Below are 21,813 nucleotides of genomic sequence, written 5' to 3' on the forward strand. Positions count from 1 at the left end.
TTATACTTATTTTGCATATTTTTTCCTAACTTAACCCAGGTTGACATTACATAAAAAAGGGAGAGATTGTTGCTGCAATTTGTACTAATGATCTAACTCAAGTTTTGATGAATGACAAGTAAGTTAAGTGATGTTCTATTGTGATCTAACTACTTGATTAAGTGTGTAGTATGAAGTCCAGATAGGTCGACAAGCCAACCAGATATCTGGTCTGAAATCCAGCTAATTCAACGGGCCGACCTGATAGCTGGTATGAAGTCCAGATAGGTCGACGGGCTGACCGGATAGCTGACATGAATTCCAGATAGGTCGATAGGCTGACCGAATATCTAGCAAATTGGTAAGTTAAGGTAAGTCACTGGAGGAGAGTGACTAAGTGAGGGTGCGTCCCGGTTGAGGGGGCATTAGGTGTCAGTCTAGTTTAGATCCATTTGGGATCCTTAAACTGAGACTTTGACTAGTTCTTGGTCCTAGGAGGACAGAAACTAATCACTACTCTTTATTATTAATTATTATTATCCTAATACTTATGTTGTAGGTTATTTGGATTAACGTTGTTTTGCAGAAAAAAGGAGTAAAATTGCCTTCGGATGAACAGTGTCCGAAGGCGCCTTCAAGCTGTAAAGGCGCTTTCATACTATTCATAAAAGGCGCCTTCCGCAAGATAAATTTTTGACTTCGCCACGGATGAGTATCGGGATGTTTGGGATCAAGCTTCACAAGTTGGAGGCACCTTCCACGCCTATGGAAGGCGCCTTCTATGCCTTATATAAGTGAGTCTTGAGAAAGCTTCAAAATAGAACAGATATACGAACTACTACGCATTCAATTGGGCTTCCGACTATTTCTGCTTCCTGCTGCTACTCTGGAAAGTTTGTCTGCCTTCAAGCTACACTTTCGGGACATCTGATCATCTCCAACAGACCAACAACAATACATCGAACTCTCTAATTTATTGGTAACCTGTTATTAGTGTTGCAATTTTTAATTCTATTACTTTAAAAGGGAAGTGTAGGCTGTTACACTGTCCATATTCTTGTACTCGATTCCCTCTTCCGGAGGTACTGAAAGAAGCTTATAGTGAATTGCCCATCGATAGATCCGCGGGACCTGAGTCTTAGAGTAGGAGTCGTCGAAGACTCCAAACCAAGTAAACCACTCCTGTTTTTTTAGTGTTGTTTATTTCTTTTCTGCTGCGTTCATATACTTTAAATTTTAAAAAAGATAAGAAGAGTTTCTGAAAACCACGTGATTAACCTCCCCCCCCCCCCTCACGTGCTTATCAGCTCAACAAGTCCTTCTGAAGCATCCTCACTTTGATATCAATTGATAGTCCCTTGGCGACCGACTAGAGGGGGTGAATAGCCCTGAAATAAAAAAAAAAAAAAACCCTTCTCGATGTATCAAACTAAATTAAGAAAATACTTGTATAATAACAAAACGAAAATGCATAAATTAAAAAGGCAGAAGCACAAAAGAATTAACTATGTTTGCAATCAGATGATTGTTAATCCTAGACAAATGAAGTTCACTCAAGTCTCCTTTGGGCGGAGAAGCCTCTTACAACATTGACAGTTCACACAGTAGTAGAACAGACAAAGAAGTTGATTAAAGTTGATTACAAGTGATTGTTCTAAGTTATTGGGATCAGAGTTGTATTTATAGTCTTGATCGGGGTGCCTGGAAGAATTCCAGGTGCCTGGAAAGGGATAAAATTTTATCTCTGTCGCAACGGATCACGCCAAGTCGCGTTCTGATAAACTTTTGGGTCAGAGTGCCCGGACCCAAAAGTCAACAGGATATTGACTTTTTGGTCCGGATCTTCTGCTCCGGTTCCGTTCGCTTGGGTCCGAGTCTTCTGCTCCGGCTCCGCATGCTTGGGTGATTTCAGCTATCTTGAATAGAGCTCAACCGAAATCATTTTCCGGCCTTCGAGCAATCTTCCGCTCCAGCTTTTCGTCCTTCGGAAATGCCACACGCCTCCTTCTCGTCCGCCAGCATACTTTTCTGCAACGCCTCGTTCCTTGGACGCCCCGAGCTCATCAGCTCTCTCCCGTGTTGTCCTTTCCGCTAGCAGCGTCTTTCGTTCGACTTCCTGTGCTCCTAAGTTCCTACACACTTAGACACAAAACATCAAAATAACAAAATGACCTAACTTGACTTTATTGATCAAATCAAAATTGTCACAGGGTATTTACAGTTTCCCACCGCCCATCAGGGTAAATCGGGAAGCACACTCGGCGGACATTCCAAGTGTCCAACATCTTTTAATTACGACCCCTATTTGGAGAAAAAATTTCTACAAAATGCCAAAGATTATAAATCTCATGAATACGAGTGAATATTCGATTAAAATTGAATCAAACTGAATTAATCATATTTTTTCAAACTAATTGAGCTGACCAAATTTTTCAATACAAATGAATCGATAAAATATCAGTTAATTCGATTAAAAACTGAATTAATTATATTTTCTTTTAAATAATGAGAGATTTAATTAAAATTTATTTTTTAAATAATAATGTAATTATGGGCGATTTATCGATTTAATTTTTTTATTCATTCAATTGAATAAAAAATTTTAAAATTAAAATTAATTGAAAAAATTATTTTTTTTAAAAAAAAATCTGAAATATCAAAGTATCCAAACAAAATTAATTCAATAGGTTTTATCGATTTAATATATTTAATCGAATTTTTGTTCATTCTTGGTTTATTATTATATTTTTTACTAAGTATACAAAAATAGAGTAACGGACGAAAACAAGTATGAGCATTTAATTAGGAAGGCCGGTGTGCATCGGAACAACCTTAGTCTCAGGATGTCAAACGAGGAATATTAACTTATTCTCTCTTTTATAGCTAGATTAACAACAGTAAGCAACGCTTGTGTGGGCTCCACTCCTCCTCCAGTCATCATACAGGTACCAAATAGGTAGATGGAATCATCGGTCTCTGAGATAACATTTCGAACCTCGAAACCGTTCTTTAAGAAACGTCGAGGCTCGTGCACCGCTGAACGATGTGGTCCTCCAAAACTACACCTGCTTTGTCCACCGATGGATCAACAACAGAGGGGCCCATCTTGACTCTCGATTGAGGTAGAAAGGTGGGTGCTTAACAATGGGTGGGCCGTGTTTTTTGATCAGATGATTTTCCGGTGGCAATTCCAGATTTGGAAACCTACATGAAAGTGAGGCTGTCGGATTAGGAGTTGGGCTGGAATGGACGGCTGTGATGAGTCTAGCGAAATGGTCGAGCGAACCGGTCAAAGCCAGTAAACGGGGGCCGCCGAAGCGGTTGCAGCCGGTCATCAATCACCTCCCCCCGCGGGTTCCCGCGACCCATAAGAGGACCCGCTCGCCGGCGGCGCAGCGCCGCGAGAAAGGGGGCCGAGAGGAGGCAGCAGCGAAAAAGGAGCAAGCTCGTTGCATCTGTTGATGCGCGCGGCCCTTTCTCTCGTTGGTCGATGCCGTCGCGAATTCGAAGGGTAAGTGCTTGTTGATTCATTTGCTTTTTCCGTTCAAGCTATCGTTTTTTCGCTTTCTCTTCCTCGATATTTTCGACCTGTTACTTGAGCGTTCGTGAGCGTGTCAATTTTTTGCGACTTGATTAAAATAGGCATCTTGCAGTTCATCGGATTCGAATTGTTGTGAAGCGTTGTGTGACTCGGTGATTTCGAGATCAGTTGTGACTTTGCCCTATCATTTTTACTAAATCTCGGAGAAATTAGGATTTATGTTCTCGTCCTCGCGATCTCTTTATAGTAGCTTTATATGCTCTCCGAGGGTACGATTGCAGTTTTTAATGGTCGATCTTCGATCTCTCTTGACAGTGACAAGGTAGATATTTTATGCGATCCTCAAAGCGGCTTATCTACATTTGCAGTTAATCTCTCTCGAATCATTTTTATGGAGCTGAGGATGAAACTGAATGGCACAAGGCGCAAGTTTTGTTGAATCAGTGACGATTAGGTTTCAAAAGTTCTCCTTCTAAGGTTGTTTGTAAGATGGCTGGCTCACTGTAGGTACGAGGATTCTCTTTGCTATATAGTGTCAACTTCTTCGCGGATTTACTGAGGCCAAGTAGGCTTCCTTCTTTGGTAGTTTTCTTGAGTGATGGTGGTCAGATGTCAGACACTTTGATCCCCATGTCGGGGAATGGGTGTTCCAGTCTCGGACTTACCTCAGGCGACATGAACCATATACCTAACAGCGCTGCGAACTCTTCGGGTCCGAACATCGGTGCGAATTCCCTTGTGACGGATGCCAACTCAGCTCTCTGTGGCGGTCAGTTGCAACGATGCCCCAGCTTTAGTAACGAAGGATACACACGGCTTCCTACCTCTCCCATTTCCTTCTCCTCCAACTTCTCAGGTTCAGTGATTGATGGTTGCTCAACTGTGCAGCAAAACCCTTCCCTAGCACAGATACAAAAGCAAGGGTTGTCAGGAGCAACATCTCAGCTAACGCAACAGGACCTTGGAAGTTTGATGAATGCCCAAAAGAAGCCTCGAGTTGATGGAAGGCATGAGGATGCTTTGCAGCGGCAGTTGATTCAACAGCTTTTACAGGGACACGAGCCCATTCAAGCACAAGGTCAGCAGAACATGCAACTGCAGGCCATTTTGCAACAGCAGAGATTATTGCAGCAGCAGCAACGGCAACGGCAGCAACAGCAGATAATCCAATCCTTCTCTCATATGCAAAGAGGCCCTATGGGAAACCTGCAGCAACAACATCTGCAGCCCCAGGCTCTTCAATTATCTATTCCTGTTAAACAGACAATTGATAATGGAATATGCTACCGTAAGCTTATGCAATACTTGTATCACAAACGACATCGGCCACATGTGAGTTTATTTTTTGATTTTCATCAAGATCTAGTACCTTCTTAAGATTGACCTCATATCATTATTGTGCATCCTGCAATGTTCAAGTCGTATCTGTTTCTTATAGGACAACACAATTTTATACTGGAGGAAGTTTGTATCCGAGTATTTTGCACTACAAGCCAAGAAAAGATGGTGTTTGTCCTTGTATGAAAATATGGGCAATCATGCTCTTGGTATTTTCGCACAGTTGGCTATTGTAAGCGGTTTTGTATATTAAATTGCTGTTTGTTTTTGGTTACTTTTTCTGCATAATGAATTAGGAGAATAATTATTTCATTTTTCTAATTGGGCTTCAAATGAAACTCTTCTATTATATAGAAAGAATTAATGCTAGTTATAAACTTATGATTACTATAAAAGGGCAGCTTGATGCATGAAGCTTCCACCAATGCGGGCTCCCGAGGAAGGGTCAAACCACATTGGGTCTGTTGTATGCAATCTTACCCAACACTGCTAGACGCTATTTCCGTGACTTGAACCCGTAACCATAAGGTCACACGGAAGCAACTTTACCTTTGTGTCAAGGCTCCCCTTCACAAACTTATAATTACTATTTGGTTATGAAATTAGAAGGTGGAACTAAATTAGGTATTTTGGTTTTTGTTTATTTGACTAGTTAAGTATGGTAGAAAATAGATTGTAATACATTTTACATGTTGATATTTTAAGCTTCTTATGTTAGATAAATATTTGATTATTTCAAATATTATCATGTAGTGGTCATATACATCTTAATATTTTAAAGATCGTGCTCCCTTCCGAGTCTTGTATCCTCAAGATTCATGTATCCATTAAATAAATCTAGGTTTGTCTCTGACTAAAATAGGAAGAATCTAACTTGGGCTCAACTAGGTTTTGTTCTGATGTATTGCCATCATATTTGTATTTTACTGCTGTGGTTCTCAACATGTTCATACATTTAGAATTACTTGATTTTGCTCACGCTTGGTCATTGGCATGGTCTTCTATCTCTGAATGTGGCTAAAAAATAGCTTAAAAAATCATCCAATTTTTACAAGGAAATATTAAATATTTTTGCTTAGATTATGGTAACATAGTTATTTTCCTATTATTTTTATTATTTAGTGTGTGCACACTCTTTGGTTGATGCAGGATGCATGGCAATGTGACATCTGTGGTTCTAAATCTGGAAAGGGATTTGGTTAGTAGTTATATCTTTATAGTTTTCTTTATTCATTAACTTAATGCAGAAGTCTGATTGGTTCTAGATAAAACAGTCTATGATAAATAATACACTATCCATATGATCCTTAAATATACATATGCATTAGCAAGATGCTTTGTCTTGCCTGTATTTCCTTTCTATGCAACATTTGTCATGATATGCGATGTTCAGCTGTGCATATCACTTCCTCAGTAATATCACAAGATGAGTTATTTAGTTGTTTAAGATTAACAGACATTTGAGTCAACTGCTGCAGTTTCCTGTTTCTTTTCTGGATAAGCAAACAAGCAAGGAATATAGAGCTAATATTGGTGTGCTGATAGTGTCTATATGTTGTGGCATTACCCATAGGATCTCAGTGATATGGGGACCTTCATAGAATAGTTTAAACCTTTTACTACACTGAAACAGGCTTGATTCCTGTTGCCATTTTCTTTCACTAATTCTAAGAGAAGCCTAAGAATTTTTATTGTGTCTATAATTTTCTGACTCGTATGGTGAACCACAATATTGATGACCAACTAGGCCAGCTAAATTAATCTCATGTCATTTTTAGCCTCAATCACTAACATTTTTTGCTTGACAGATCATGATGGTGGATTTCAACTACAATGAAATGATGTAACATGTTTGCCATGTCATCATTCCATTAAGAATTTGAAAATTGGGGGTGGGTGGGTATTTTCTAAAAGAAATAAACTTCAGGGTGAAGTGAAACTTCCCGTAATTCAAATCGAATTTCTGATTGATATTACAGTTATTGTTATTGGAACCTCACACAACCTGCTTCCATAGAAATAGCACCTATGGATTCTATTCAATATGAGTTTGAACTTGAATGCCTTTATGAACTATGAACTAACAAATGAGTAAAATTTGTAATTGGAACCTCAATTTTTCTGACAATTGAAGGCAAAATCTGAAGTCCCCGAAGTTTTACAAGATATTACAGGGATCTAAATTTGACAGTAAAAAGGGTTCTTGACCCACAATTTAGCACACAGAATTCCAGATGAATCTAGGATACAATGATGTTCGGAAGCCTGTAATGGTAATGCATTATTGAACTATTTGAGGACTTTCTTTTAAAGGTGTTTCTTTTTTCAGTTTCTTTAGTTCTCCAATCTGAATATGCAAATTTGATTGAATTGAAGAAAAGATGGAAAATTTCAAATGGGTAAAAATCTATATGTTCTAAGACATTCATTGAGAAGACCAACTAATTATCTAGAATTTAATTTGCATCAATAGTAGTAAAAGGCCTAAAACTTCAGCACAAGCTTCATACGTACTATTCGTCTGTTGCTAATTGACACAAGCATGCAAAATGTGTGCTTCCAAATGCATGGATAAATACCACATTTAGCAACAAGCCAATGGTATGTAAAATGGTATGATGCCAAACCCATGGATAAATACCAAGTTGGTGTCAACACCTATTGCTATTGGAAGGGTGCCACTTAGCCTAGTTGGTTAGAGCCTTGGAAGTTGTTGCCAAAATCTTGGGTTGTAAACCCTTTTTCACCAAATGTGAGTGCATGAGGTCTCTCAAGCTGTTGTACCCAAAAGGCATGATATTGTCCAATTTGGGCCTAGGCCCTTATGACTTTGCTTTTGGGCTTTCTCCATAATGCCTCATGCCAATGGAGATATCTTACATCCTTTTAAACTCATGATCTTTATCAAATCTTTCCAATGTGGGACTTTGATTGAACCTCAACAATCTTTTCCTTAAACGAAGAACCACAATTACTCTTATGGTCCGAGCCTCCTCGCGAGCATTTGTTCACTCTAACTTATTCCGGGCCTAAATTTGTTTGAATAATTTCTCTAAGTTATAAGTTTAAGTTAATAAAAGAAGTTCTATTTGCTCAATCAATTATTTCCCTATAATCTTCTCTCTTTTTGTTTGTCCACAACTTCCTATCAATCTAAACAAAAGAGTTCCGGTTTGCCATCCTTCCCTTGTATTCTCTTCGTTTGTATATCTATTACAAAGAATAGGATACAAGTAATGAATTTAAGGCATCCCGCAAAACGAAAAAATATAAACAAAGCAACAAAAAGGGTTTGGAGATTTTTTGTTGATCTATATATATATATATATGGATCAACAAAAATTTAGACCATGGCAGCTTTGCTCTTGGGCTCTCCCCAAAAGGCGTCATGCCAATGAAGATATCTTACATCCTTTTAAATTAATTATCTTTACCAAATCTTTTCAATGTGGAACTTTGATTGAATCCCAACAATTCTCCCCTCAAAGGGAGGGAAGGATGTCGCTTATGGAGATATCCAACATCATTTTAAATCCAGGATCTTTACCAAATCTTTCTAATGTGGGATTTTGATCGAATCCCAACACAAGTCTATATTGCTAAAAAGATATGGCTAGTGTCATTCCCAAGAGATTCACCTTTTCATAGTATCTGTCATTTATTTCCATATATTTCTGCAATCTTGCTACTAACACATTCTGTCAACCTTAGAAGGATAGCATGGAGTATAGCATAGAGAAGTAACATCAATGTCTGTGTCGTTCTGGTAACGACAGATGACAGATGAGTATAGCATTCTCTATATTACAGAAAATTGATGTCGCTTCCACAAAATATTCCAGATCTTAGACGCCAGAATTTTGAAATTCCCCTGTCAAATAACCACGTAGATGAATTTACTGGAACTCCTGAAGCTCGTATTTGTTGGTACCAGAAATTTGACTTGAATCGTGACTCTAAAAACTAGAATCAGTTTTTCTAATTAGATGTTCTGTGACTATTATTATCAGTATATGTTGGTACTAATATTATGTAAATTTTTTTACTACAATCATTACAGTCCGGATTCATTGAAGTCTCTTTACAATTACAAATTTGCGTTGTTTTCCAGAGGCTACTTTTGAAGTACTTCCTCGACTTTTGCAAATTAAATTTGATGGTGGAGTTATTGATGAGAATTTGTTTCTTGATATGCCTCATGAATATCGATTACCTTCTGGAATTATGGTACTGAAGTTTGAAAAAGCTGTTGAAGAGACTGTTTATGAACATGTACATATTATTCATGAAGGACAACTTCGCATATTATTTACACCGGAACTGAAGGTTTTAAACTAGATGGGTTCAAATCTCTTCCTTGAATTGATTGCATGTCTTTCAGCTGTCATTTTCTCCATCCTTTTTTAATTTATATGATACTTATTACACTGCTACAGATATTATTATGGGAATTTTGTAGTCGACGACATGAAGAGTTTCTTTCACGTAGATTGCTAGCACCTCAGGTATTTTCTTTGTTTTAACTATTTTTTTATTTTATTGCTAAGTATAGAATGAAATTCCTAAAAGTAAGAAAAAAAAAACAATATTTGCTCAAAAGATAAAATAACTGCGAATGATTAGGTAAAGTTTAATAGATGATGAAATGAATAGAATGAGGCGGATTCATAGTTAGCAAATTGGTTTGTTACAGCAAAAGGCGAAGGGTAGATGGGGTTTTAGACACTCTAATTAACATAATCAATTGTGATTGATTTAGGTGATAATACTGATATTGCGTCGTGAGCTCAAGGTTGGATTTCTCCATGTTGTCAAATCCAATTAGTTAGGATACATGCCTTGTTGGGGAGGCTATGCAAGCAGCTGTGTATGTTAAGAAGTTGGTGAACAAAATGTAGAACTTTAAAAATGATGATATAGATTTCACGTTTTGGACATTAATAAGATTCTTTTCATTGAAGGATGTGGAATTGTGGCTGGCGTGGACATGGTAGAATTAAGTAGAGATGAGCTAGACAAAACAAAGTGTTGAATTTAGCCCAAATATTTGATTTTATATTCATCTGGGAAAAATCACCTCATTGTGCACATATCTTTAAAATGAAATCTTCTTCATCAAATCTTAGCTTAACATCATATTATCAATTTGATTACCTATAGGTTGAAAAATTAATAAAGAAATAAAAAAATATCTGGAGTATGAGTGCAACTACCACACATTTTTGGGATCTAATTTGAAAAAGAAATGTTCATTTAGAATCTATGCACTTTTTTTTCTTGTACATCAAGGAATTTTGTAGCTTGGGTCATGTTATAAATTTCAGTTGTGTTCCATATGATATATATATATATAGCCCATAATGACCGGTCATGGCCGGTCCCAAGCCAGTGTTAAAACTATGACGAATATTCAATGAATGAATCCATTAAACTATTGTGCTAATGCTAGGTTGTTCCCCGGAAGGAACTTCGTTGCAGGGTCCAACTGTAACGTCTCGGCAAGGATCGCTACATCTCCAGAACTCGGATGTAGTGCTAAATATGCAAGAGTTCGCATTACAGGGTCCGACTGTAACGTCTCAACAACGACCGCTACATCTCCATGAGAACTTGGGTGTAGTGTTAAATAGTCAAGAGTTCTCACATCATAGGTTGGATAAGAACAAATATGATAGGAAAACTAATAATCTAAGATTTGAAACATGGAACATAGGAACTCTCATTGATAAATCAATGGAGGTAGTAGATATAATGATTAGGAGAAGAATTAGTATTTTGTGTGTACAAGAGACAAAATGGGTAGGCGAGAAGACAAAGATGATAGAGCTCAGGTTTTAAGTTATGGTACACTGGAAAGAGTAAAGCAAGAAATGGAGTGGATATTATTGTAGATAGTTTGTTAAAGGATGAAGTTGTAGGAGCGGTTAGAAAAGGGGATAGAATTATAGTCCTTAAGATAATAATGGCGAAAGAAACTATGAACATAATTAGTGTATATGCACCACAAGTAGGATTAGATAAAGCTACCAAATCAAAGTTTTGGAACGACTTAGATGAAATATTACAAAATATTCCACCAAATTAAATGTTTTTAATAGGAGGTGATCTAAATGGATATGTTAGAGTGAAAAATAAGGAATATGAGATGGTAGAGTTATGGATTTGGAACGCGAAATGAGGAAGGGAAAACTATATTAGATTTTGCGATAGTATATGACCTTATATTAGCTAATACGTTTTTTAAGAAAAGATAAGAACTCTTAGTCACATTCAAAAGTGGGAATAGTAAATCGCAAATTTACTTTCTTATATTTAGAAAGAAGGATAGATAGATTTGTAAAGATTGTAAAGTCATCCCTAGGGAAAGTTTAACTACCCAACATAGATTAGTAGTGTTGGATATACACCGCAAACATAGTATCAATAGAAAGAAAATATATATGATTCCTAAAATTAAGTGGTGGAAATTAAAGGATGGGAAGCAAAATATATTTAAGGAGAAGGTAGAAGTACAAGTATTAGGTGAAATATACGATGACTCTGATATAACATGGAATAAGATGATATCAAAGTTGAAAATAGTAGCTAAGAGTGTACTCGGTGAGTCAAAGGGACATGCACCACTAAGTAAGGAATTTTGGTGGTGGAATGAGAAAGTACAAGAAAAAGTGAAGGAAAAACAAATAGCTTATAAGGAATTATATATTTGTAAGAACGAGGAAAACTTAAAAAAAATATACAATAACCAAGAAAGACGCTAAGAAAGTAGTGAGTAAAGTAAAGAATGAAACTTTTGAACGATTATATAAAAAATTAGATACAAAAGAAGGGGAAAGAGACATTTATAGAATAGTTAAAATGAGAGAAAGGAAAACAAGAGATTTTAGCCAAATAAAATGTATTAAAGATGAATGTAATAGGGTATTAGTAAATGATGGAGAAATAAAATAGAAGTGGAAGAGGTATTTTCATCAACTTTTTAATGAAAGTTTAGGTGACCAACTTAACTTAGGTAATTTAAGTAGGTCAAATGTAATAGGGTATTAGTAAATGATGGAGAAATAAAAGAGAAAGATGAATGTAATAGGGTATTAGTAAACGATGGAGAAATAAAAGAGAAGTGGAAGAGGTATTTTCATCAACTTTTTAATGAAAGTTTAGGTGACCAACTTAACTTAGGTAATTTAAGTAGGTCAAATGAGCATAGAAATTTTAATTTTTATCGTAGAATTCAAACTTTAGAAGTAAAACAAACTTTAAATGAGATGCACAATGAAAAAGCGTTGGACTAGATGATATTCCGATAGAGGTATGGAAGTGCTTAGGGAAACAAGGTATTGAATGACTTACAAAATGATTTAACATGATATTGAAAACGAAAAAAATGTCTGATGAATGGAGGATAAGTACTCTAGTTCCCTTATATAAGAACAAGGGAGACATTCAAAATTGGGCAAACTATAGGGGTATTAAACTAATTAGTCATACTATGAAACTTTGGGAAAAAGTAATAGAAAAAAAGATTAAGGAAGGAGACTACAGTGACTGAAAATCAATTTGGGTTCATGCCTGGAAGGTCGACAATAGAAGCTATACATTTTCTTAGACAATTAATTGAAAAATATGGAGAGCAAAAACAAGATCTACACATGGTATTTATTGACTTAGAAAAAGCTTATGATAGAGTTCCAAGAGAAATTATTTGGAGAATTCTGGAAAAGAGAGGTGTTAGCGTAACATATATTGAACTAATTAAGGATATGTACGAGGATGTAATGACCAGAGTAAATACTTCAGGCGGAGTAACTGAAGCATTTCCAATAAAGATAGGGTTACATCAAGGATCATCTCTAAGTTTCTATCTTTTTACATTAAAGAAGGGGAGCCTTGGCGCAACGGTAAAGTTGTTGCCATGTGACTAAAAGGTCACGGGTTTGAATCCTGGAAATAGCCTCTTGCAAAAAGCAAGGTAAGGCTGCGTACAATGGATCATTCTCCGGGACCCCGCATGGCGGGAGCTTCGTGCATCGGCTGCCCACGAAGAAGATGGGCGAACTCACTGCGCACATTCAAGACACAATACCGTGGTGCATGTTGTTTGCAGATTATATTATTTTTGGTAGATGAAACACGTGAAGGAGTAAATGCTAAACTAGAATCTTAGCGGGAAATACTAGAAAGGAAAGGTTTTTAGCTTAGTAATTTAAAGACAGAATATATGGGATTTAAGTTTAGCAATATTAGAAGTAATGAGACAATTGTTAAGATAAGAGAGGACGAGTTGCCATGAACCGATAGATTTAAATATTTAGGATCATTTTTTTTAAATGATGGAGGGATTGAGAGAGATGTCTTACATAGAATACAAGCAGGATAGTTGAAATGGAGAGTGTTGAGTGTTTTATGTGATCGTAAAGTAGCTCTTAAACTGAAAGGTAAGTTTTATAAAATTGCAGTTAGACCTGCTATGTTATATGGAGCTGAATGTTGGGCTATGACTCGAGCACATGAGCAGAAGATGAGAGTTGTAGGATGAAAATATTAAGATGGATGAAAATATTAAGATGGATGAAAATATTAAGATGGATGTGTGGATATACGAGGATGGATAAAATAAGAAATGAGAGCATTAGAGAGAGTCGGAGTTATATCTATTCAGGAAAAACTCCGAGAGACACGTTTAAGATGGTTCAGACATGTACTAGACGACCAATAAATGCTCCAGTTAGGCGATGTGAAACTATGATAAACATGCATATCAAATGAGGAAAATATCAAAAAATACTTGGTTAGAAACAATAAAGGAAGATAAAATTTATTTAAATATAGATTATGATATAGTAGGAGATAGAGCTCAATGACATAAAATGATTCATACAGTCGACCCCACCTAGTGGGAAAAGGCTTGATTGTTGTTGTTGTTGTATATATAGCTTACACTCATACTCCCTGGGCAATGGTGCTTCTGCTCCTGTTCAACAATAGTCGGGGAGGATTGATGTCTCCTTCAGAAGCCACTTTTATTATGTGTTTGAACTTCCAGAGTGGTTGGTTTGTTGCATGTGTTGGCCTTGTGGTGTACCAATTAGAAGCCACTTGGATGTCTCATGTCCATCAAATGATCATAAGACTCGTTCTCTTTCTTCATTGTGGTCGAGTCACGCAATCCTTCAGAAGGCATGATTACATTTATAACATTTCTTGCCTCGTTGAAATTGTGTTTGTCCTCAATCATAGGGCCTAGCTTCTTGTGTTTGGCACTTTAAGATCTCCCTTCATGAATTTTTGGTCTGTGAAATCTAAACTCTTAGAGCAGATTTGCTTTCTCCATTGTCATTGGATGCACCAATATTTGTCCATCCCATATAGATATTAATTGTGGTCATTGTTGGCTCCCTCGTAGTTTGTCCCTTGTTTTATAAATTGCATGTTCATGGTGTTAAAATGCAAGACGAAGACCCAACATGCTTAGCTATCAAAGTCCTACTATAGCATCAATTGTTTTAGTGGAATAACAGGTAATCATTATACCTTCAATACTCAGCATTAGATATATTTTTGAAACGATCCTTAAACCTTCGAGTCACCCCTCATTTGTAGATGATCGATGGATGTTGACTAACAAGTAAGAGGGGGTGTTAATAGCTTCTTGACCTGCAAATGCAAAATTTGCTTTCTCTTGCACTCTTATGCAAGAGAACATCTTGTCATTGTGTGTTTGTTTGTATTAGAATAAATACTACAAAATAGAAATAAGCAAACATAAAGAATAGAAAGCAATGCTAACTTGAGACCATCCCCGGGGCTATGGTGCGATGGTAAGATGTGTGACGGGTTTCATAGGCAACATGGGTTCAAAACTCACCCAGGGCACATTATATGTAGGGAGTTTAAAACTTGTGACGCTGGGTCATCCGCCAGGACCCATCTGCACTTTCCAATTTACCTTGATAGACGGTGGGAAATTTTCGTAAGGCCAGGCCAGTCACCTCTAAAATTAGTCAGATCATAAGAGCCGGATACAAAAATGCTAACTCGAGACCTCTACGCGATTCAAATCACCAGGCCTACTCCATGACCTAACAATTCATTAGGTTGATCAAATCTGCAATCCTGTTATGAAAAGTCTCTTTGGATGAGGCAAAGAAACCTCCTACAGAAGATATTATTGATCATGTAGAAGATGCCTTTTGACAATAATTGGTCGTATCTCGATCAAACAAACTTGAAACTTAGGTATGTTATTTATGCAAAGTTACTAAGAAGAAATACGCCTGATGCTTACATAGAGAGGTCTTACATGGTTATTCAACGACTTATTTTTGAGCTTGTCCAGTCGATTGAAAATTTCAACTTCAGTCGACTTAAATTCAAATAAAAGAATCATTGGCAGAATTTTATAGGCAGTTCAGCAGACTCAACAAAGCTCCAATATGCTCAAAGTCTGTTTAGTTAATTAAGTGCCCATTTTGATTTGATTCAGCCTTGACAGAGAATTCTGTTTGCAAGAATGGTATTTCAATCAACTTAGTAATTGAATAAATTCCAATTGACTCAGCAATCGACTTAATCTGCTTGAGGATCTTGACAATACTCACCTATGCCTCCATAAGCCTCTGGGATCGAGATTTGTCAATTGACTACAAGTAGGAACCCTTGTTCTTAGGTTAAAGACTCTACAAGCCACATTTACACTTTCCCAAAATATATGGACCTAGAGACCCAAGTCACATACTCTCATACTTCACTGTCTTGACTTCATTAACTTGCCCAAGACTCCATGTCTTCAACACTTCCTATCCGAAGATGCAGTCACGCTCTCAGGACTTGCACACGTCTAAAGACTGCACCTATAGGAATTCATCCGTTTGCTCAAAAATCATGCTTCTAGACTTCCAATGCCGACCAAGACTTTTGGTCCATCAGACCCCTGCCATCCTTCATCAATATTCTATGTGCAACCTGCCAAATCCTTGCAAATTCGATGCCCATGCACTAACTTAAACCCTCTACCACACATCAAAAGATCTTGCTCTTTCCACTTGAGTTATGATTGTGCCAACACCACTAACAATGACAATCAAGGGGATATGGTCTTCTTGCTTTAAGTTCAGTTTTAGTTGGTTGCTCAGCCTTTACTGATGAAATTTCTTCTACTTTGTGAGTTGATAACTAATGATAAAGATAGAAACAAGGTGCGAGATGATGATGGTTGATATTTGTAATACTGGAATTTGAGTCCATCAGTGAATATTTAGGAGATTCCTTTGGTTGTCTTTGCAACTTCATCTAGCATAAATAGTCACTTGTAATTATGCTTATGGTTGTCCGAGAATGGTTTATCACCATCGAAACAAAGATCCTTAGCATGATGTTTGACCATCTCAACATTTGTTAAGTTTCAGATGGTTGGCTGTAGGCATTGCTTATTGGTTTACTATCATTGTTGTGATTCTTTAGGTCTTCATGATTTTTGTTCATAGGGGCATACAAGGTGTATTGCATTGGTGGCGTCTCAGGATTGGTGTGTCTTTACCTGTAGGTGAGGTACCAACACCGAGGTGAAAGAGATATAACTACCTCTTGGCTTGTCATTAGGCTTCAGCTCAATCATTTTTTGACATAGCATATCTCTTGAAGCGTGGTTAATTCACCTAATTTTCAATCCCTATTGGTGGTCTAAATTGGTTGCAGCAAATCTCTTTGAATTCACCTCGTATTATTGCAAAAAAAAAAAAAAAATCATTTTTATTTTTCAAAAAAATATACCTGTGCATTTCCTTATAGGTAGTGGGAGACACTGTCGATTCTTCTTCATCCTAGATCAATTGATGTTTAAAAAAGTGGTGCCACCTTGATATCAAAGGTAACGGATCTTCTGTTCTATCATACTTCAGGAAATAAAATCCAGGAGCCTGATTCTGGGCACCTCCCATTTGAGTGGCCAATATGGGGCAGAATCCCTAGGATCTAGGTGTTCTTTGCTCAGGTTTCTTATCAATCCTCCCAAGACTTGTGGAGCACAGGACATTGTATCAGTTAACCTAGTTACCCAACTATTGTTGTCAGTCATCTGGGCTGCAGTGTGAAGGGCCTCCATCTACTTGGTGGGTGCTGTAATTAGGTTTACAGTCCTTACCATCTTCCCTAGTCTTTGCTTGTTCTTCACTTCATGATTTTTGGCTTGTTCCCCTGTGTCCTTGGTCTGATCTTTCTTTATTTGCTTTATAGTAGGTGGAAGTCATGTTCAATCCTTACGGTATCATCATGTTTATGATATCATTTTGTTACAAGCCTTGGTGCAGGATTGCGCCCGCATGTGGTGGGGCTCCTGCTCTGATTCAGCAACAATGGTGAGGCCATGGTGCCTCAATTAGTATTAGAGGGAAGGGAAATCATGGTCTTTGGTCGGAATTTGTAGGAAGAGGTGCAATTGTGTCTCTTCGTGATGGCACAGGAGGCAAAATAGCAAGTGGCAATAGGGCAACAAATCACCACCAAAGAGAGAGAGAGAGAATAAAGGGAGATGACATTTTGTTACTGCTTGATTACCTCACCTGATATCCAACATCTGTTTTTAAATGATGTTACAACATATATTAAAATTTCTGTTAATTATTTCTTGTCCTACTTTGCTGTGTCCACCACTGATCATAACATTGGTTATCTTTCTTCATTGTGGCCGAGTCCTCCCCTATGCAATCCTTCAGAAGGCTGATTAAGGTCAAACATTTAGATAAACTTTATATTTCATAGGTAACCCATAATGTTATCTCTACTACTATCTAGTGATTATTTGCAACTCAATAGTGTGTTTCCCCATGAGAAGCATATTCGTGGGATCACATATAGTCTGTATTTGTTTTTGCTTATTAAAATATTACGTATGGAATTTTCAGGTTAACCAATTATTGCAAGTTGCTCAAAAATATCAAGCAACGATAGCTGGAAATAATTCCTCTGTTGTTTCACATCAAGACTTGCAAGCCAGCTGCAACATGTGAGTGAACCTTGTCATTTAATCTACAGCATTTCAAAAGAAATTCTAATATTGGGAGCTTAACTTTCCATGTATCTATTAAAAAAATAACACAATTGAAACTAACTCCATTTACCAATAACCAATCCCACCAAAGATGATTCCGTTTTGTTATGGGATAGCTGGTGGTGCAATACATACTATCTAGATATCTGTGAGAACATTATCAGCTGAAACTCTAATCCTTGGTTCAACCTTGCAATATTCTTTTTAATTATCTAAATGCAGATACTTCATGCAAACTATTCAAAGAGATGGCTAACCAAAGATTGATTGATATATTTAGAAATCAATCAACAATATTCACAAATACTAGACAAGTTAATGCAATGCATTCCTGTTGTTAGCTATTTTAGTTTTTTATCTGTGCCTATAATGAAATGCCATCATTTTCTGGTATCTTGATTGTCATAATTTTATATTAATGAGCTGATGAACTTCATGTTGCCATATTTTTTCTTATGGCTTTTAAAAAATCCATTTCAACAGAGACTACATTTGAATTGTCAAAATATCATTTTCCTGTAATTATTCCGATGGATTTTACATGTTAGTTATGGATACCCTTTGCTAGCTTCATTGTCAGTCTTATCAGTCTTTGTTCTCATGATGATTTTATTGTAGAGTTCGGTGTTCTTTTAACTCATATATTGCTTGACTATGTAACACATTTGGTAGGCTTGCAGCAACAGGTCGTCAGTTAGTAAAAACTTTAGATTTACAAGCTGTGAATGACTTGGGATTCTCCAAAAGATATTTCAGATGTTTGCAGGTAACTAATAAGCATTGTTTATGTGCCTCGTGAATTGAAGGGTGCCTTCTATCTTATGTTTTTTTATCCATAAAGTTGCTGATATTCCATTTTCTTTTCCAGATAGCTGAGGTTGTGAGCAGCATGAAAGATTTGATTGATTATAGTCTGGAGCAGAAGATTGGAGCAATAGGTAAATTTCTTGTTGTACTGTATATAAAAGGGTAAATGATTTCCTTGTCGTCAATTTTTATGCCCCCGAGACATACACTAGGGTTGGTGTTATTTTAAAAATTCAACTTAACCTAATATTTTAAGAAGTGTATGAATTGAAGGGGAGCCTTGGTGCAATGGTAAAGTTGTTGTCATATGACCAAAAGGTCACGGGTTTGAATCCTGGAAACAGGCTGCGTACAATGGATCCTTCCCCGAGACCCCGCATGGCGGGAGCTTCATGCACCGGGCTGCCCTTTTTGTATGTAGGAGTTAATCTATTGCATTACCAATATATGGTCTGCACTCAAAGGTACTTAAAATTTAAACCAACATAGACTATAAATATATTAATCAACATACTTTCACATAGAAAAAAAAAATATGTTGATTGGACAATGTAAAGCATATCGATATTATTAATCCAATATTCAATATTAACTACAATAGGTAGAGAGTGTATTACTTGAAGAGATAATTTGTTTAAGTTAGGACTCTAGATTCAAAACTACCAAATGTGATAATTTAAGGTTCTAAGTCCTATACATATTCAAATGAACCAAATAAAATTTTTATCAAATGAACCAAAATAACTTATGGTCATATATGACAATTGGCAATATATGACCATAAAATAATTTATTTGGCTTAAAGACTTTATGGTTGTGTATGGTCATTTTTATAATTGCCAATGCTATACAAAGGAGCAATCGGGTGTACGAAGTTTCCACCAATATGGGGTCTCGGGGAAGGATCGGACCACATTGGGTCTATTGCATGCAACTTTACCCTACATTGCAAAAAACTTTTTCCGCGACTCAAACTCGTGATGACCAATACCATATACAACCATAAAACTACTTTTGGTTTAGACACATAATTTAAGGCATATTCAAATGAACCAAAATAATTTAAGACATATTCAAATGAACCAAAATAATTTAAGACATTTATTGTAAATATTTTAAATCTTTTAAACTCAAATTTTATATCAAATTTATTATAAATGATGAGGTATAAAAGTAGGGACCCTTTTTTTGAATGATGATTTTGAAAAATGAGGTACTCCTTTGATACTTCGGATAAAAAAGGGGTGTGTCTTTATATGTGCCCTATAATCTTTGAAACTAAATAAGGAAGGTGCTTTAAAGATAGATATAATATTCCAAGGAAAGATCTTCATTTTGATGTTTGCATAGATTTTTTTACAGAAAGCTTAAAGAACTACCCCAGGCAGGCAGCAGTTGAGATCAAGAAAGTAAGGTTGGAAGGAGGACAACTCTCGAATCATAGTCTGTCTGGTGATCCAGGTAGTCTGGATAAGGATGTTAAAATTCCTCCGGGTTTAAACAGCTACATGAACGACAATCTATCAACTAGCCAGATCGCTAACAGCGATCATCAGGGTGTTCATGCATTAAACAACTATCAGAATGTGCTGAGAAATACTATGAATATGAAGCAGAATGTGCTTCAGCAAGAGGCTTCTAGTTCCTTAAGCAAATCTCTACTTCAGCAAGAGGCTTCCAGCTCTTCAAGTAAAGCTCTGCTTCAGCAAGAGGCTACTACTTCTTTAAGTAAGTCCAGAAATGCACACCCTATGCAATTTCCAGGATCTGGCTCATCACATCCGACAGATGCGTCTAACAATAACTTGCCTGGCCAGCATCAACAACAGCCTCCATTGGATGGCTGCCTGCCACTACAAAACAATTTAAATGGTCCTCTGGTGAATCAGCAAATGCAGCAACATGTTATTCATCAAATGCTACAAGAGATGATGAATAACAGTAAGGAAACACCACGACAATCTACGGTTCCTCGTGCGAACACTAACCTGGCAGCTGGAGATGCCAATGGGTGTGACACTATGAGCATGCCCACCAGGATAGACACTGGATCTTTCAGAAATGCACTTGAGATGCAAAACCATGCCACAGCCCTTCATAAAGATGGTACAGTTGCAGTTCCATGCAGGAATGACAGCTTCAAATCTGCTGCCACGGCTAGCATCCCGTCCATCAGCGGAAACAGTCTTAATTCGAGGCTCGAGTTGCTAGAGAACTTGGATTTCGCAGAAGTAGATCAGATTGCTCAAGAATTTATAGACGGTGGGATGTTTGATGGGGATTCTTGGTGATGTTTGGCTTCTGTCATTGGGAAAACACGTAGAAAATTACTGATGTGCAAAGTTCATAATGTTTTCTGCATGCTGATAGGAGCTTAAGGGTAACGGAGATGTTGTTCGATATCGTATGCAAATGTCTCTGGTTGAGGCTCTTTAACAGGAGATGTTGAGGTTTGTTCTTAAAACTTGTTTTTTTTTGGCAGATTGCTGATAGTATTGATATTTTTCTTGTTTGAGGTTTTCGTATCGTCTGTTTTTAACCTGCCTAATAATTAACTACCAACTTCAGAATTTCTCTCCTTCATGGTTTCACTTCCGTCAGGTGCACCGTCAAAATCTAGAAATGTTGGATTGTAGTTCGATTGCTTATTATTAGAGATGCGGGATTAAAAAGAGGTAGATTTTATTTATATATTTTTAAATATTACAAATATTAAAAAAGATTTAATTTTTAAAAAAAAAATAATTGGAGGTCACGTGTGTCGTCCTTGTTTCTAGGCATGGTCCTAGATGTTGAACGATTAAATTTATTTTTAGGGAAAAATTAGAAGGGCGTTTTTCAAATTATGGTTAAAATAAAGCTCTATGTTGAAATTGTACCCATATTGTTGTAGTAACTTTGCTAAAAATTATTATATATAGTAAGTTTAGTCAAATTGCTATTAATTAATTAATTACAACTGTTCTACATTATTCTAATTTGGCTAAATTAGAATTATTTTGACTAAATTAAATAATTTAGGTTAAGTTGGAATAAAAATATTTTATGTGTGATAATTTTACTTTATATTATATCATTTTTTTTATAGAACTTACTATTAAAG

At 36.6% G+C, this 21,813-nt stretch overlaps 1 protein-coding gene across 4 annotated transcripts; it reads left to right on the top strand.

The window, feature by feature from the left end:
* The first annotated feature begins 3,298 nt into the window (after positions 1-3,298).
* Positions 3,299-21,288, top strand: LOC122016501 (probable transcriptional regulator SLK2). Of its 4 annotated transcripts, none has more exons than XM_042573822.1 (11): positions 3,299-3,490; positions 3,889-4,027; positions 4,090-4,852; positions 4,959-5,090; positions 6,008-6,056; positions 8,970-9,184; positions 9,295-9,363; positions 17,758-17,858; positions 18,576-18,669; positions 18,772-18,841; positions 20,061-21,288. In XM_042573822.1, exons 3-11 carry the CDS (start codon positions 4,130-4,132, stop codon positions 20,999-21,001), a joined length of 2,394 nt encoding a protein of 797 aa, XP_042429756.1. In that variant the 5' UTR covers positions 3,299-3,490; positions 3,889-4,027; positions 4,090-4,129; the 3' UTR covers positions 21,002-21,288. The 4 variants fall into 4 exon arrangements, with proteins under 4 accessions (XP_042429756.1, XP_042429755.1, XP_042429754.1 ...); XM_042573821.1 differs by having other exon boundaries at positions 4,107-4,852; XM_042573820.1 differs by having other exon boundaries at positions 3,836-4,852.
* Positions 21,289-21,813: the final 525 nt, after the last annotated feature.

The sequence above is a fragment of the Zingiber officinale genome, chromosome 8B, assembly GCF_018446385.1.
Source record: "Zingiber officinale cultivar Zhangliang chromosome 8B, Zo_v1.1, whole genome shotgun sequence".
Taxonomy (NCBI): Eukaryota; Viridiplantae; Streptophyta; class Magnoliopsida; order Zingiberales; family Zingiberaceae; genus Zingiber; species Zingiber officinale.

Bases quoted from the DNA above. Each gene is read 5' to 3' on its own strand.
- LOC122016501 (XM_042573820.1), top strand. From the start codon at position 4,130: ATGTCAGACACTTTGATCCCCATGTCGGGGAATGGGTGTTCCAGTCTC. The intron at 5,091-6,007 runs GTAAGCGGTTTT...TGGTTGATGCAG, and splicing joins TTTTCGCACAGTTGGCTATT to GATGCATGGCAATGTGACAT. The intron at 9,364-17,757 runs GTATTTTCTTTG...TGGAATTTTCAG, and splicing joins GTAGATTGCTAGCACCTCAG to GTTAACCAATTATTGCAAGT.